Source organism: Sarcophilus harrisii, chromosome 1 (genome assembly GCF_902635505.1).
Source record: "Sarcophilus harrisii chromosome 1, mSarHar1.11, whole genome shotgun sequence".
NCBI classification, from domain to species: Eukaryota; Metazoa; Chordata; class Mammalia; order Dasyuromorphia; family Dasyuridae; genus Sarcophilus; species Sarcophilus harrisii.
Window position 1 is genome coordinate 639,892,739 of NC_045426.1, and position 13,054 is coordinate 639,905,792.

General features: G+C 38.6%; 1 protein-coding gene across 3 annotated transcripts in view; it reads right to left on the reverse strand.

The window, feature by feature from the left end:
- The window catches only part of ZC3H3 (zinc finger CCCH-type containing 3), a 488,431-nt gene that overhangs the window by 126,847 nt on the left and 348,530 nt on the right, over positions 1-13,054 (reverse strand). For all 3 annotated transcript variants that reach the window (XM_031947316.1, XM_031947317.1, XM_031947318.1), the window contains exon 5: positions 7,127-7,302. In XM_031947316.1, the coding sequence (XP_031803176.1) occupies positions 7,127-7,302 (176 nt within the window). The remainder of the gene's footprint in view (positions 1-7,126; positions 7,303-13,054) is intronic.

The window sequence follows — 13,054 nt, forward strand, 5'->3', positions numbered from 1 at the left end:
GGATTTGATGGCTATCAACTATTTAATCTATTATCCACATAGTCTTGGGCTGCCTCTTGGAGCTTTTCAAGAGGTAAAAGAGTGTTTCTCTCGATAATCATTCTTTCCTCCAATAGCCTACAAAAGAGTAGTATCTCCATTTTTAGATAAATTCTGACCACATCTACATGATATTCATCTCCTTTCTCTTTATGCCATATTCACCAAAACCCTAATCTCAGTCCTTATCAATTTAATCTCTTCCTATCTATGAGCTCATTCTCTGCTGCCCACAGAAATAACCAGTTCTTCCTCTAGGCTTTAAAAAAGAAAACATTTTTTTATGTTCCTTTTCCTTTATTCTTACCTACTTGGTAACTTCTTCTGACCTCAAGTGACTAAAATTGCTACTTTAAAAGATATTAATGATCTTTCAAATCAGCAATCCAAAGCCCTTTGATCAATCTCATCCTTCTTGATGTGACTATAGCACTTCATATAGCTGACTTCTTCTTTTCTTTCCTCTTTCATTTTTTGTTATCTTCTTGTTATCTATTGGTTTTCCTCCTCTTGGAATGATTCATCTTAGTCCTTTTTCTTAGTCATTATTCATATCCTGTGTCCCTTAACTTGGGGAATATCTCAAGGAACAACATGAGACCATTAACTTTCTCTCACTACACTATCTTTATGACTACTTCAGTTGACTTCATTAGTTCCCATGAGTTCAATAACTGATCTAATCACAGATCTAATTACCTCCACCTAGTTACTACCCTGGACTACACGTGATCAAATACTTAGCCAGTGGCACAGTGGAGAAATCAGGAGAACAGAATTAGAGAATTAGAATCAGAAGGATATAAATTCAGATTATGCTTCAGATACTTAGCTATGTGATGCTGAACAGATCACGCCACCTCTCTCAGTCTAAGTTTCCTGATCTGTAAAAGGGGGATGATAATAGTTTCTACCTCATAGGGTTGTTATAAAGAACAAAAGAAATAACAAATGTAAAGTACGTTGCAGACCTTAAAGTACTAAATAAATGACAGCTATTATTAGACCTCTCTACTGAGATTGTTATCTCAAATTCAACAAGTTCAAAACAGAATTCTCTTTCCCTCCCCCTCCCCCAAATACCCCTCCTTCTATACTTCCTTATTTCTAAGGGCAATACCCTACTTCTGGCCAATCAGTTTTATGAACTTGGAATCAATTTCAATTCATTGCTACTCCTTCATCATACATATCCAATCAGTTGCTAGTTCTTGAGTTTTCTTCAGGAACATCTCTGGCTTCAGGATCTTTTACTCTATTCACACTATCACCTTAGTTCAATTCCTCATCAGCTCTCACTAGACTACTGCAATGGCCTCCTAATGCATCTTCTTGCCTCTAGTTTATCCTCTTTCCAATCCATCTTGTACATATCTATCAGAGTGATCTTCCTAAAGCATAGATATAACTATGTAATTTTTCTGCTCAAGAAACTCCACTGTTTCCTATTATTTCTCTGTCTCTCTCTCTCTTGTGTTAAATGAACACCAGGATAGTTTTGCTTTGTTTTGGTATTTTGTTATCACTTTACAAAATGAAGGCATGTGGCAGGCCATTAAAAAAATTTGTTAATTGCTGATGAAGAAATTTGGGGCAAAGGCCATCTTCCAGGTTTTCTTCCATACCCAACTCTTCTCTAGCTTAGGCCTCCTATTCTCTTCCTGTCTTGAACTCCTTCCTTGTCTTCCATTCCCCTTTTTCTGTCCTTCATCCCCCCCAAAGAGTTCCTCCTTTTTCCATGCTGTCCCTTTCTTCCTAACCACTTCAGATTTAGACTCTGTTAATTATTCCTAAACTTCCTGCACTGAAACCAGAAGCAGAGACTTTGAAAGCCCTCAGTAGCCACCTAGTGAAAACTATACATAAAAGGAATCTGCACTGTTATGTATTAGACAAGCTCCACGAAGTTAGTAATCAGCACCATTGTCCCCATCACATATAAATATATTGAGGCTGAAAGAGGGCAAGTGATCAGGCACATACCTAATGAATGCGAGAGGAGAGACTTGATGCCAGATTATCAGAGGACAGACTTGATGCCAGATTATCTGACACAGCCATAGGCTGTCTATGACTCTAAGACACCGTGGAACACTGTCACCTTGAGCTTGAGAGCAGGAAAAAATCCTGGAGTCAGGAGTTGGGACAAAGGATATTCTGTTTTCCTGCTCTTTAGCATGAGCCTCAAGACACTTAAATGAAAAATAATGAAACCTAACTAGTCCTACAAGTTTTGCCCTTTGGAATCTCAGATCTGAGCATAAATACAAGGCAAGTCTACATGACAGACGTAAGAATACATAATGAAATCTATACAACTAAAGTGAGGACATAACAATTCAGGAGTTGTAAGAAGACTTCCAGAGAAAACGGAGTTTTGAGCCAGTAACAGAAATCCTGTGATTGCTTTCCCTAGTGTGTCTATATGGAGAAAAGGAACTCTATTTTCTTTATTCTTGCTTCTGGAATTACAACTAATTCTTTAAACCAGAGTAGAGTCCTACAAGGGCAAAGGGAAAGCCAAGATAGCAGGGCCCAATAACCCCTCTCAGACTGATAATGTACTGCCTTGTTCATCCCTGTCTGATAGCAAATGGTCCACTGTCAGGATAAGTTATAAAACACATATGAGATGGATATTAGAGAGATTATCTGTTTTTTAAAGGATCAAGTTGGCTCCTGACTGAAAGGGATTGGCTTGGTGGAAAACTATTGTTCCAATGAGAGATTATCAGTAACAAATCAAAAGGACACAGGGAGATACAGCAAACAGGTAAAACAATCAGAGGGATGAGGGATAAGAATGTTTTATGGAAATAGGTTCCTGATGATCATCAGGGATAAGTCCACAAATCTATGTAAATATTTTTACATCAAGATTCAGGGAGAGAAAAACCACACATGTACATAGACCCACACACTCCTGCCTCCCAACACACACACACACACACACACACACACACACACACACACACACACACTCTCCTTTTGAGAAAATGGGAGAAGAGATTCAATCCTAAATCTCAAATTTTATTTAGAGAAGCTTATCTTTAATTGCAGTTCCACAGCAAAGTGGAGAGAGTGCTGCCCACTGAGTTTACATTTGGCCTCAGACCCACTACTGGGTGACCGTGAATATATCTCTTAATTCTGTTTGCTCAGTTTCCTCATATGTAAAATGAGCTGAAGAAGGAAATGGCAAACCCCCAAAAATCATAAATGGAGTGGGAGAGCCAGATATGACTGAGATGCCTCAACAACATCATCTCTAACCCTCTATCTGGAGGAAAACCTCCAGTCATTTTGGGCAAAAAGTGTCTTATAGAAGGGAGGGGGAGAGAGAGAATCCACATTTATTTCTTTTATGTATATAGTATTGTGGTTGCAACATTTTTTGGATAAAGCCAGGTGAGGCAAGCAGAGAGATTTGAATTGCATAGATAAGTAAAGTGAGAAAGGATGTGCCTAACAACTACATTGTTCCCATTTCTAAAGAGTTGAGGTTTGAAAACTGAGAGAAGCAGTCCATGTGTTATTATTCCCATATTATAAAGGAGTAAATTGAGGATTAGAGAGAGGAAGATACTTGCCTAAAATCACATGGCTAATTATGGGCAAAACCCTGCAAGTCTACTTGGTCTTTCCACTGTCTCATGTATTAAAATTAAGTCTCCTGACTTGTATCACATATCAGACAGTATAATAAAAAATGTGATAAGGGCAAAGAAGAGATCCAGTCAAAGTGCTCTGGGAAAATTGAAGAAGTATTTAAGAGAATATTTTTAAATGGTAAAAAAAAAAATCATGGAAGTCTTCATGAAGGAAAGAATGAAGAGAAATATTTCAATAAAAAGAGATAAAAATCTTTGAATAAAATTCTAGGTTTGGAACTGAATTCTTTTGGAGGGAAAACATGACACTGGAAATATATTCCAGGTATGAAGATGGTATAGTACTCAAAAGATAGCAGGATGAGGAACAGCAAGTAGGAGAAAAATCTATAAATTGGCTGGAATGTAGAATGTGTGAAGAGGAATAATGTGAGATAAAGCTGAAAATGCAAGTTGAAGCCAGATTGTTGATGGCCCTTAAATGCCCTGCAGGTGAAGGAGTTTGTTCTTTATCCTAGATGGAAGATAGAGCCAAAGAAGATTTTTGCACAGGGGAGTGACATGGCTAGATTTCTACACAAAGACAATTATTTCAGCAATGTGGTAAAAGCTGGAAGCAGGGAGACCAATTAGGAGACTGTTACAATAGAACAAAAGAGAGGTAATAAGGGCTTAAAGTAGGACAGTGGCATTCTAAAATAAGAAAAGAATAACAGATTTAAGAAATACTATTATTGAGATCAATGATTTTAGCAGTGAGAAAATAGTAAGACAGAGAAGAGCAAAAGATGTTTTCGAGATTTTTGAGTTTAGGAGGATGATGGTACCATCAAACAAAAACAAGATTAAGTTGGGAAGAAGTACAGGTTTTGGGAACAGAATAAGAGTTCAATTTTGGGCAGGTAGGACTTGAAGTATTGGGGAGACAATTGTTTGGAACTGTCTTACCAGTGACTTAGGAATGTGGACCTAGAGATCAGAGGTGGAAATACAGAGCTGGAAATTATCTATAAGGAGATGATATTTGAGTGGGAAACATAGGTGGTGAGGTGGCCAAAACTGACATACAAGAGCATTTAAAGCATGAAGATTTAAGGGAAGATTTTGTTGTAGAAAAGGAAGTAATGGAGAAGTAACAGTAATGAAAAAGAAACCCCAAACATCCATTCATAAAATATTTTTTAAAAAATGGTTCAGGTGTAAGATCAAGAAAAGGTATATGGGGGAGATGATCTGATGTTAGGAACTAGCAAAATGAGAATAGGGATTTAAAGGTAGAACCCAGTGCTCTATTAAAATGGTGAGAATTGTAAAGGGTGGGAAGTGATACCAAAACCTAAGTAAAAGACTGGGAGAATAAGGCAGGAATCAAAGCACTAGAGATCATGATAAGGGCCAAAGAACAGATTAAGGAAAAATGAGGCATTCAGAGAAACAGAGAAGTAAGGAGATTCCATTAGAGAGGGAAATTTCAGAATAGGGGAACTAAAGTGGTCTGATAAAGATGAGGTCTAAGGTGTATGATTCTTGCAGATAGGAGGCTGAAGAAGAGAGAATAAAGAAATCACTAAAATTAAGGAGACAGTTGAGTTGAAAGGTTAATACTGTCAAGTGCACAGATGAAGCAGAGAGCTCAGATTTGTTTTACTTGACACCAGGAGGAAGAAATAGAAGCAATAGATGCAAGTTGCACAGAGTAAGATATTAATTTCATATGAACAAAAGCTTCCTAATGATTTGAGCTTTCCAATGGGGGAATGGATGACCTTGGAAGAGGTCTTCAAGTAAAGATCAAATGACTAATTATCAAGTATGTTGTAGAAGGGATTCCTGCTCAGGCATAAGCTAGATCAGGGATTCATAACTTGGGGAGTTTGCAAACTGGTTTAAAAAACTATTTTGAGGACTGTCTTTCAGCATGATTTGTTTCTTTTCCAATCTTATATATTTTATTTTATGCTTTTAAAAACATTTGTCTGAGAAGGAATCCACGGGCTATAACACCAGACTGGAAAGGGGTGTATGACACACAAAAAGTTAAGAATTGCTGAGCTAGAGAATTTGAGGGCCCTTACAATTCAAACTTCCAACTCGAAAACCAATGTTCTTTCCATTACACTTCCCTCACCACATTTTCATTGTAGATACTATTGTTTGCCTCAGAAGAGTTTGTGGCCTGGGCTAGTAGTATCTGTGCTGAACAGGCCATGCACTTTTCTGAGATACACACACATCCTCTCCAGGTTCCTGTCTCTTGCTATGGTTCCCTGTGGTGCTAGGGAAGTATGTTGGCAGTTGGGCCTTTGCAATCTGGCACACACCTTAGAATCTTGCTCTTCTTGATGGACAAGAAAGAGGGGAAATTGGACTGAGACTGAAATATTTTTCTAGTTAATTTGTACAATAACCGAGTCCAAAGAATTTCCTTCTCTTCATCCTGCTTCCCTGTGCAGCTGGAGCTAGAGGTGCGGGTGAGATGCCGATTTTAGACACAGTTAGTGAGGCATTGCCAACATGATTATGGAGGGAGCAGCAGGCCCCAGGTGTTCACTAACCCCTATCTTGTTTATCATACCTGCCTCATTTCTTTTGTCCAAAAGGAAAACACACACACACACACACATATATGCACACAGACACACGTGTGCACCCCTCTTAGAAAATGAAAGGAAGCTCAGCAAAGTGATAAAGGCCGTCATACAGCTCCCTCGGGGTTGTATTCTTCCTTCCTGTCTCCACTCAGGTTTTTCCCTTGGGATGTCAAGATAATTGAAATTTCCTCACCCACTGGGGCCCTCTGTTTTGAGGCAAGTCTTCCTTCTTTGCTCCAAGATCCTCAATCTGTCTTGTTTTTGATGGCTCTTGAGATTTTCTTTTATATATATTTAATAAGAAAATTAGTTCCCTGTGATGGGCTCAGAGCCTTTGGGGAAGCTCATTTGGAGTGCCTCCTTTGGCATTTCATCCCTTTGCTCAGAGATGTAGAATGTCTAAGGCTCATTGGAGCCTGATTATCCTAGGACTGAGGATTCCGTCTTTTGGTTGGTGAAGAATTAAAAAAAGAAAAATAACTGGAAGGAGTAGGTAGGCTGCCTGACACTGGGAATGCTTGTTAAATGTTCTCTATGCTGAATTACATGCCCAAGTCTCAAAAGGACAGTGACAGCAATAGGAAAGAACCCAGGGAGCCAGGAATTGGGAAAGTTTAGTTACTTGACTTCCACTACATTTGTCCTCTAGTACTTAGAATAACCATAGGATCACAGAATTGGAAATGAAAGGCATCTCAGAGATCATCTAGTTCAGTTCTTTCACTTTATAGATGAGGAAGCTGAGGTACAGAGAGGGAGACTAACTTCCTTAAAGATATAAACCTAGCTTCAAGGCTCTGAAGTCCTTGCTATTCCCATTACATCCCACCTGTCTCCCCATCTTTTCATCAATATAACCAAGCTTTCATTAAATGCCCTGGTCACCTCCTCGTAGAAGCTGCTTGTTGCTCCCATCATTAGGCCTGCCTGAAGTCTTGGAAAGCTTGTTAGCAGACACCCTGTACATGACGCCTCCGATGCAACGGTAACCTTTGCTCTTCCACGTTGGTGGACTTGTCTGAGTTTTCCCACTCAGGGCTGAGTGTCGCATTCGATTCAGTCTACAAAAACAAGGAGACACTATGTCACATCAAGAGCTGGTGAAACATTATCAGATGTTTCTCCGATACATATAAGGGAAGACAGGTTAAACTGCAGACCATCATAGAGAGATATCTGGGCCAAATAGGAGAAAATGTAGCTAACCGACCAAGTTCACTGACACATGGGATAAAAAACAGAATTTTTAATGGCGACTTCTGGAGGACTCTGTGCCTCCATAGCTTTCATAGCAACAGTGAAAAGAACAGCAATTCACATGTCTATGAGACTGAGATTTGCTTCATAACCTGTGAAATAGACTGTATTTATTCCCTTTTTTATAGATTTGAAAATCAAAGCTCAGAGAAGGAAAATGACTTGTATATGGTCATGGGAATGAGCTAAGATTCAGTAGCATCTCAGTGTTACTTGTATCAGAGAGGTAGTCAGGGATATTTGGGTTAGTGTCACAAAATAACAAGGTCTGTGGTATCAAACTAGGCAGGCCCCAGGCCAAAGAATCTTCTTTTCTCCCTCTCTCTTTAATTAAGAAGATCTGTTAAATTGCCCTGAAAAAGACGAAAATGTCATAAAACTAAGCAAAGATGGGGTATTACAACTCCATAGTGGCTAGAAAGGGAGTGGAAGAAATAAGTGTTAAGTACCTACATCAGGCACTGTGCTAAGTGCTATACAAATATCTCATTTGATTCTCCCAACTCTGAAAGCTAAGTGTTACTACTATCTCCATTTTACAATTGAGGAAATGCAAAGAGAAGCTATGTGATTTTGTAGTAAATGTCTCAGGTCAAAATTAAACTTGGGTCTTCCTGACTCCGGGCCCTGTACTCTATCTACTGCCCCCTTGATGCTTTGATTTCTAGATGGTATAGTGTTTGGAAGTCCAAAAAAAAAAAAAAAAAAAAAAAGACATTTAGAGAGTAATGTTTCTTTTCTTTTTTTTTTTTGTTTTTTTTTAAATTTTTTTTATTTAATAGCCTTTTATTTACAGGATATATACATAGGTAACTTTACAGCATTAACAATTGCCAAACCTCTTGTTCCAATTTTTCACCTCTTACCCTCCCACCCCCTCCCCTAAATGTCAGGATGACCAGTAGATGGAGTAATGTTTATTTTCAATGGTTCAAATGCAGTTCACAGTATCTTTTTAGAATCAAAGACTAGTGATGGGATATTTGTAAAGGAGAACATGTCTATGTTTTCCCTCCTGCCTCTCTACTTGACCTCTGTTGTTTTTTTCGCCTGTCCAAAGTTGAAGAGAAAATGAACAGTCCTCTAAAGAAAGGAGCAAAGAATATATAGATAAGGTTAAAAGAGGTTATTTTTATGAAGATGAAGGAATAACATTCCAGTGGTGAAATTTCAGACATCAACAAACTGGCAACAGTTATATAATTTGGAAGCAAAGGTCTTGCTTCTGACTTAAATTTCTATCTGCTACGAGCAATATTGAGTCCTGGGAAGCTTTGTCCCTGAAAGGGACAAAGATCCTATGGGCGTTTTCTGAGTAGAGAATGGCCTTGTACCTGAGAAAATGGGACAGGGCTTCAGAAAGAGAAAACTATGGGCAAAAGGCTTTCCAGGCCAAGCTCATCTCTATGCTCTAACCTAGATCACAATGCGTATAGGTAATTAGGGTGAACCTCGAGACTAGCTGACTGTCTTTCTTCTTTGTTTCCCCAATGTCTAATGGTACCTGATTGTTGGCAAATATTTTTGCCTAAAGACCCATAGTGTCTTTATGAAGAAAAGTTCTGTATGAGCAAAAATGGCACTTACTTTTCATCCAAGTCCTTTTCTAGAAGCAGCTCTGTCAGCTGGAAAAGACCTCACTTTGGAAGTGCTGGGCTATCTGGATCATCCTTGAAAGGGACCCTTGCATTAGTTCCTACATGATACATGTACTTCTGATCTACAAATACTGGACTTTCCTGAGGTGTGCCTATGGCTACTTCTTTCTGCTCTCTTACTCTTCTCTCCCTTCTTTAAATGCTCTGCTGGATTCTCAGGACGGACCTCAGTGAACTAAATTAACAGCAACATTAACCTTCCTCTCCTGGGACCAGCTCCACCGCTATTATTCTTTTATATCATTATTCTATTGTTGCCATAAAATTATCATCTCATTGTCCTTTGGATTTCAAGAGAAAGCTACTGACTGAGTATTATATGTTGAATCTACTTGCTCTCTTTTCTAAATGAATCTACTCTCTTTTCATAATCTTTAATTTATGTTTTCTTCACTCTCCTCCCTTTACTTTCTGTCCTTTCCTTTTGTTCTATTTCTTTTCTTCCCTCTAACAACTTTTTTGTTTCACTCTTTCTGTATTCTATTCTCTTATGCTACTTTCTTTCTTCCATTATTTCTTTTCTTCCACTATTTTCTCCCCTCCTTATCTAGCTTAGTGATTTTCCCTCTGCCTATTCTTTGCTAAGGTTATAGGATCTTTCTTTTTGGAGGGATTTAATCTGTTCAGTTTTGGAAGTCTCAACCTCAAGACCTTCACTGTGAACACAAGCTCACATGCTTTGATGGCCCTTTATCTAGGAGGCACTTGCCCTGCTTCACACTCTACCCTGTTTATTTTTTGCCATCTAACCTACCACTGTCTTTTCTTTTTTCCTCTTTGCAAACGTCCCTAATCCTGTCCCTCAGGCTTTCATCTGCTTCTCCTGGAGACCTACTCAAATCAGTACTGCCATTTTTATTAGAAAAGTCATATTAATTAATTCCCCTATAATTTAATTCACTATCCCTGTGATCCCAAACCAAAACACCCCTCCCTAGCTACAATCTCTCTTAGGACTTGTCACTCTATATATCTGTGTGGTTGTCACATACACACTTGGCCCAAGATGAAGTCAGGTTGGGTGAGCTTTGGCTTGTCAGAAATAAGGTATTGGGTTGAGTGTGGAGTTCTCAGAGGTAGGTCAGGACATGCTCATGGGACCAGAGAGTATAGGAGAAACATATTATTAGCAAAGCTCTGCAGATAGGCAAGACAAGAGGAAGAGTGGAAGAACAAGAGTAGCAAAGTGGATAGCCTTGGGCCCCACAGTGTAAGGGACAGTCTGAAGAAGATGCCTCAAAAAGGTGAAGGATAACTCCAAAGTGCTCATAACTCCTCAGTGAATAGAATTTTTCAAGCCCTTTTGGACACTGTCATTGTTTCAGGCCTGCCCTCCTCTACTGTAGATATTTGGATCTCTAGCCTTCTTGGGGATCTGCTGCAGTTATATATTCTCCACTATGTAAATCAAAATGGCTTCTGCTTTTGTTCTAACACTGTCACTTTCTTGACTGCTTTAATCCCTATCGATTAACAAAAAAGTAGAGCATATTGTTTAATTTTAATTGTATGATAGTAACACTTTCCAGTAAACTACCTCTTTCTTTATTTTTCTTCTTTTTTAAAGCTTTTTATTTTCAAAACATATGCACGGATAATCTTTCACATTGACTTTTGCACAGCCTTGTGTTCCAAATTTTTCCCTCCTTCCCAGCCCATACCCTCTCCTAGATGGCAAGCAATCGGATATGTTATACATGTTAAAATATGTGTTAATACAATATATATAAAATCAGATCAGAAAAGGAAAGAAAATGAATAAGAAAGCAAAATGCAAGTGAATAACAACAAAAAAAGTGAAAATGCTATGTTGTGGTTCATACTCAGTTCTCACAGTCCTCTCTCTGGGTGCAAATGGCTCTCTTCATCACAAGATTGTTGGAACTGGCCTGAATCATCTCACTGTTGGAAAGCAAACTACCTCTTTCAAAGAGCAATGAGATGGTGCAGTGGAATGGAATAGCTGGGCCTGGAGTTAAGATGACTCATCTGGCCTGAGACAATGCATCTGCGTGATGTTGGGTAAATCACTTAATCCTGTTTGTCTTAGTTTCCTCATTTGTCAAATGAGCTAAAGATGGAAATGGCAAACCATTCTAGGATCTACCAAGAAAATCCCAAATAGGGTCATAGAACCAGACACAACCGAAAGGGATCCACAACAGCAACCTTTTTAAAACTACCAAAGCCTAAGGAATGAATATTATTGATTTAAAAAAAAAAAAAAAACTCCTATTTTTAAAGTTGGCCAGGAACAAACACATAGCTAATAAGTGTCAGAAACAAGATTTGAACTTGATAGCTTCATTCCAAGACACAGTATTCTTTCTCTATCCATTTCCCATCCAGCTTCACTCCTTTGGACTTATCTATCATGTCCCAGGATCCTCTTCATTCTGGCAAGATCACTTCAGCCCTGGAACTCATACCTCCTAAGTCCCCTCTGCTTGTGGAGTTCCTGCTACTGATCTAGGGAGTTCTAGCCCAGGTCAGCCCCCTTTGTATTTCTCACATGGCTGCTTTCCTCTAGTCTTTTCCATCATGCCTAGTGCCTGGGACTTTCCCTTTTTTGGCATGTGTGTGTGTGTGTGTGTGTGTGTGCGCGCGCGCGCACACACGCGTGCAAGTTGCCTTTTCCTATTTAGACTTTTTGAGGAGAGGAACTGTCTTTTTATTTTATATTTGTATTCCCAGTGTTTAACACAGTGCCTGGCACATAGTAGGTGCGGTGTTTAGAGTGAGGAAAGATTGCCAAGGCATCAGGTGAATAGGAAAGGCCTTATCTGAAGGAGGCAAGAATTGAGCTAAGCTTAGACAGATAGGATTTAGATAAGCAGAAAGTATGGAGATGGGGCTTCCCTGGTCATTTCAGGCCATAGGAATCTTATTGCTTACAGTTCTTGCCATTACAGAACACATATGACAACAAACAGAATTGTTACATATAAGTAATTATACAAGGTAAAGTATAATGAGGACAAAGGAAAGATTCAGATGATATACTCTGGTAAATCTGAGAGAAGATTTTTTATCTGGAGGAAAGTTTCATGGAGGAAGTGACAGAAGCTAATTTTTCAAAAGTATGGAAAAATTTCAATTGGCAGAGATATGGGAAAAGCATATTCTAGGCATAAGGATGGGAATGCATAAATGAATTCAGGGAAGATAGGGCAAGATCTGGGAACAGTTAACAGTGCAGTCCTATGAATATTAGAATAAATGAAGAAAAGTGGAAGGAAATAAGGCTGGAAAGGTAGGTTGGGACCAGAGGGACCTTGAATGCTAAGGATTATTTATTTAATCCTAGAGGTATTAGATAACAATATTGGCTAAAATTTTCAGGTCTGTGACTAACAGAATAACAATTTACATGTAAACAGGGTTTTATGGTTTATGTAATACTGTCCTATTATTCAATTCTCTTGCCATCTCAATGAGGTAGGAAGGGGACAACTATTGTTGATATTTCATGAAGAAAATAAAGCTTAAGTGGGGAAGTGACTTTCTCAAAATCACATTGTTAGCAAGGAAAGGAGCTAAAATTGAAACCCAGGCTATTTGACTTCTATGTCAGTATAATAACAAATAATATCCTGTATTACACAGTGCTTTAAGGTGATTTGCAAATTAAAATGATTTGCACATACTACCTCACTTGATCTCACAGCCCTCTGGAGTATGTACTTAGGAATCAAGTCACTTGCCCAGAGTCAGAGACACTTGGCTAAGTGGCTTAGGCAGTATTTGAATTCAGATTTTCCAGAATCCAAGTCTAGCATTCTAATCATTGTGCTACCTACCTATCCACCTATATTTTCATTATTGAGAGGGAAATGAAGGAAAAGAAGAAGGAAAAGGGATGCTGATAAAATACTAGATTTAATGGATCAGTATTTTT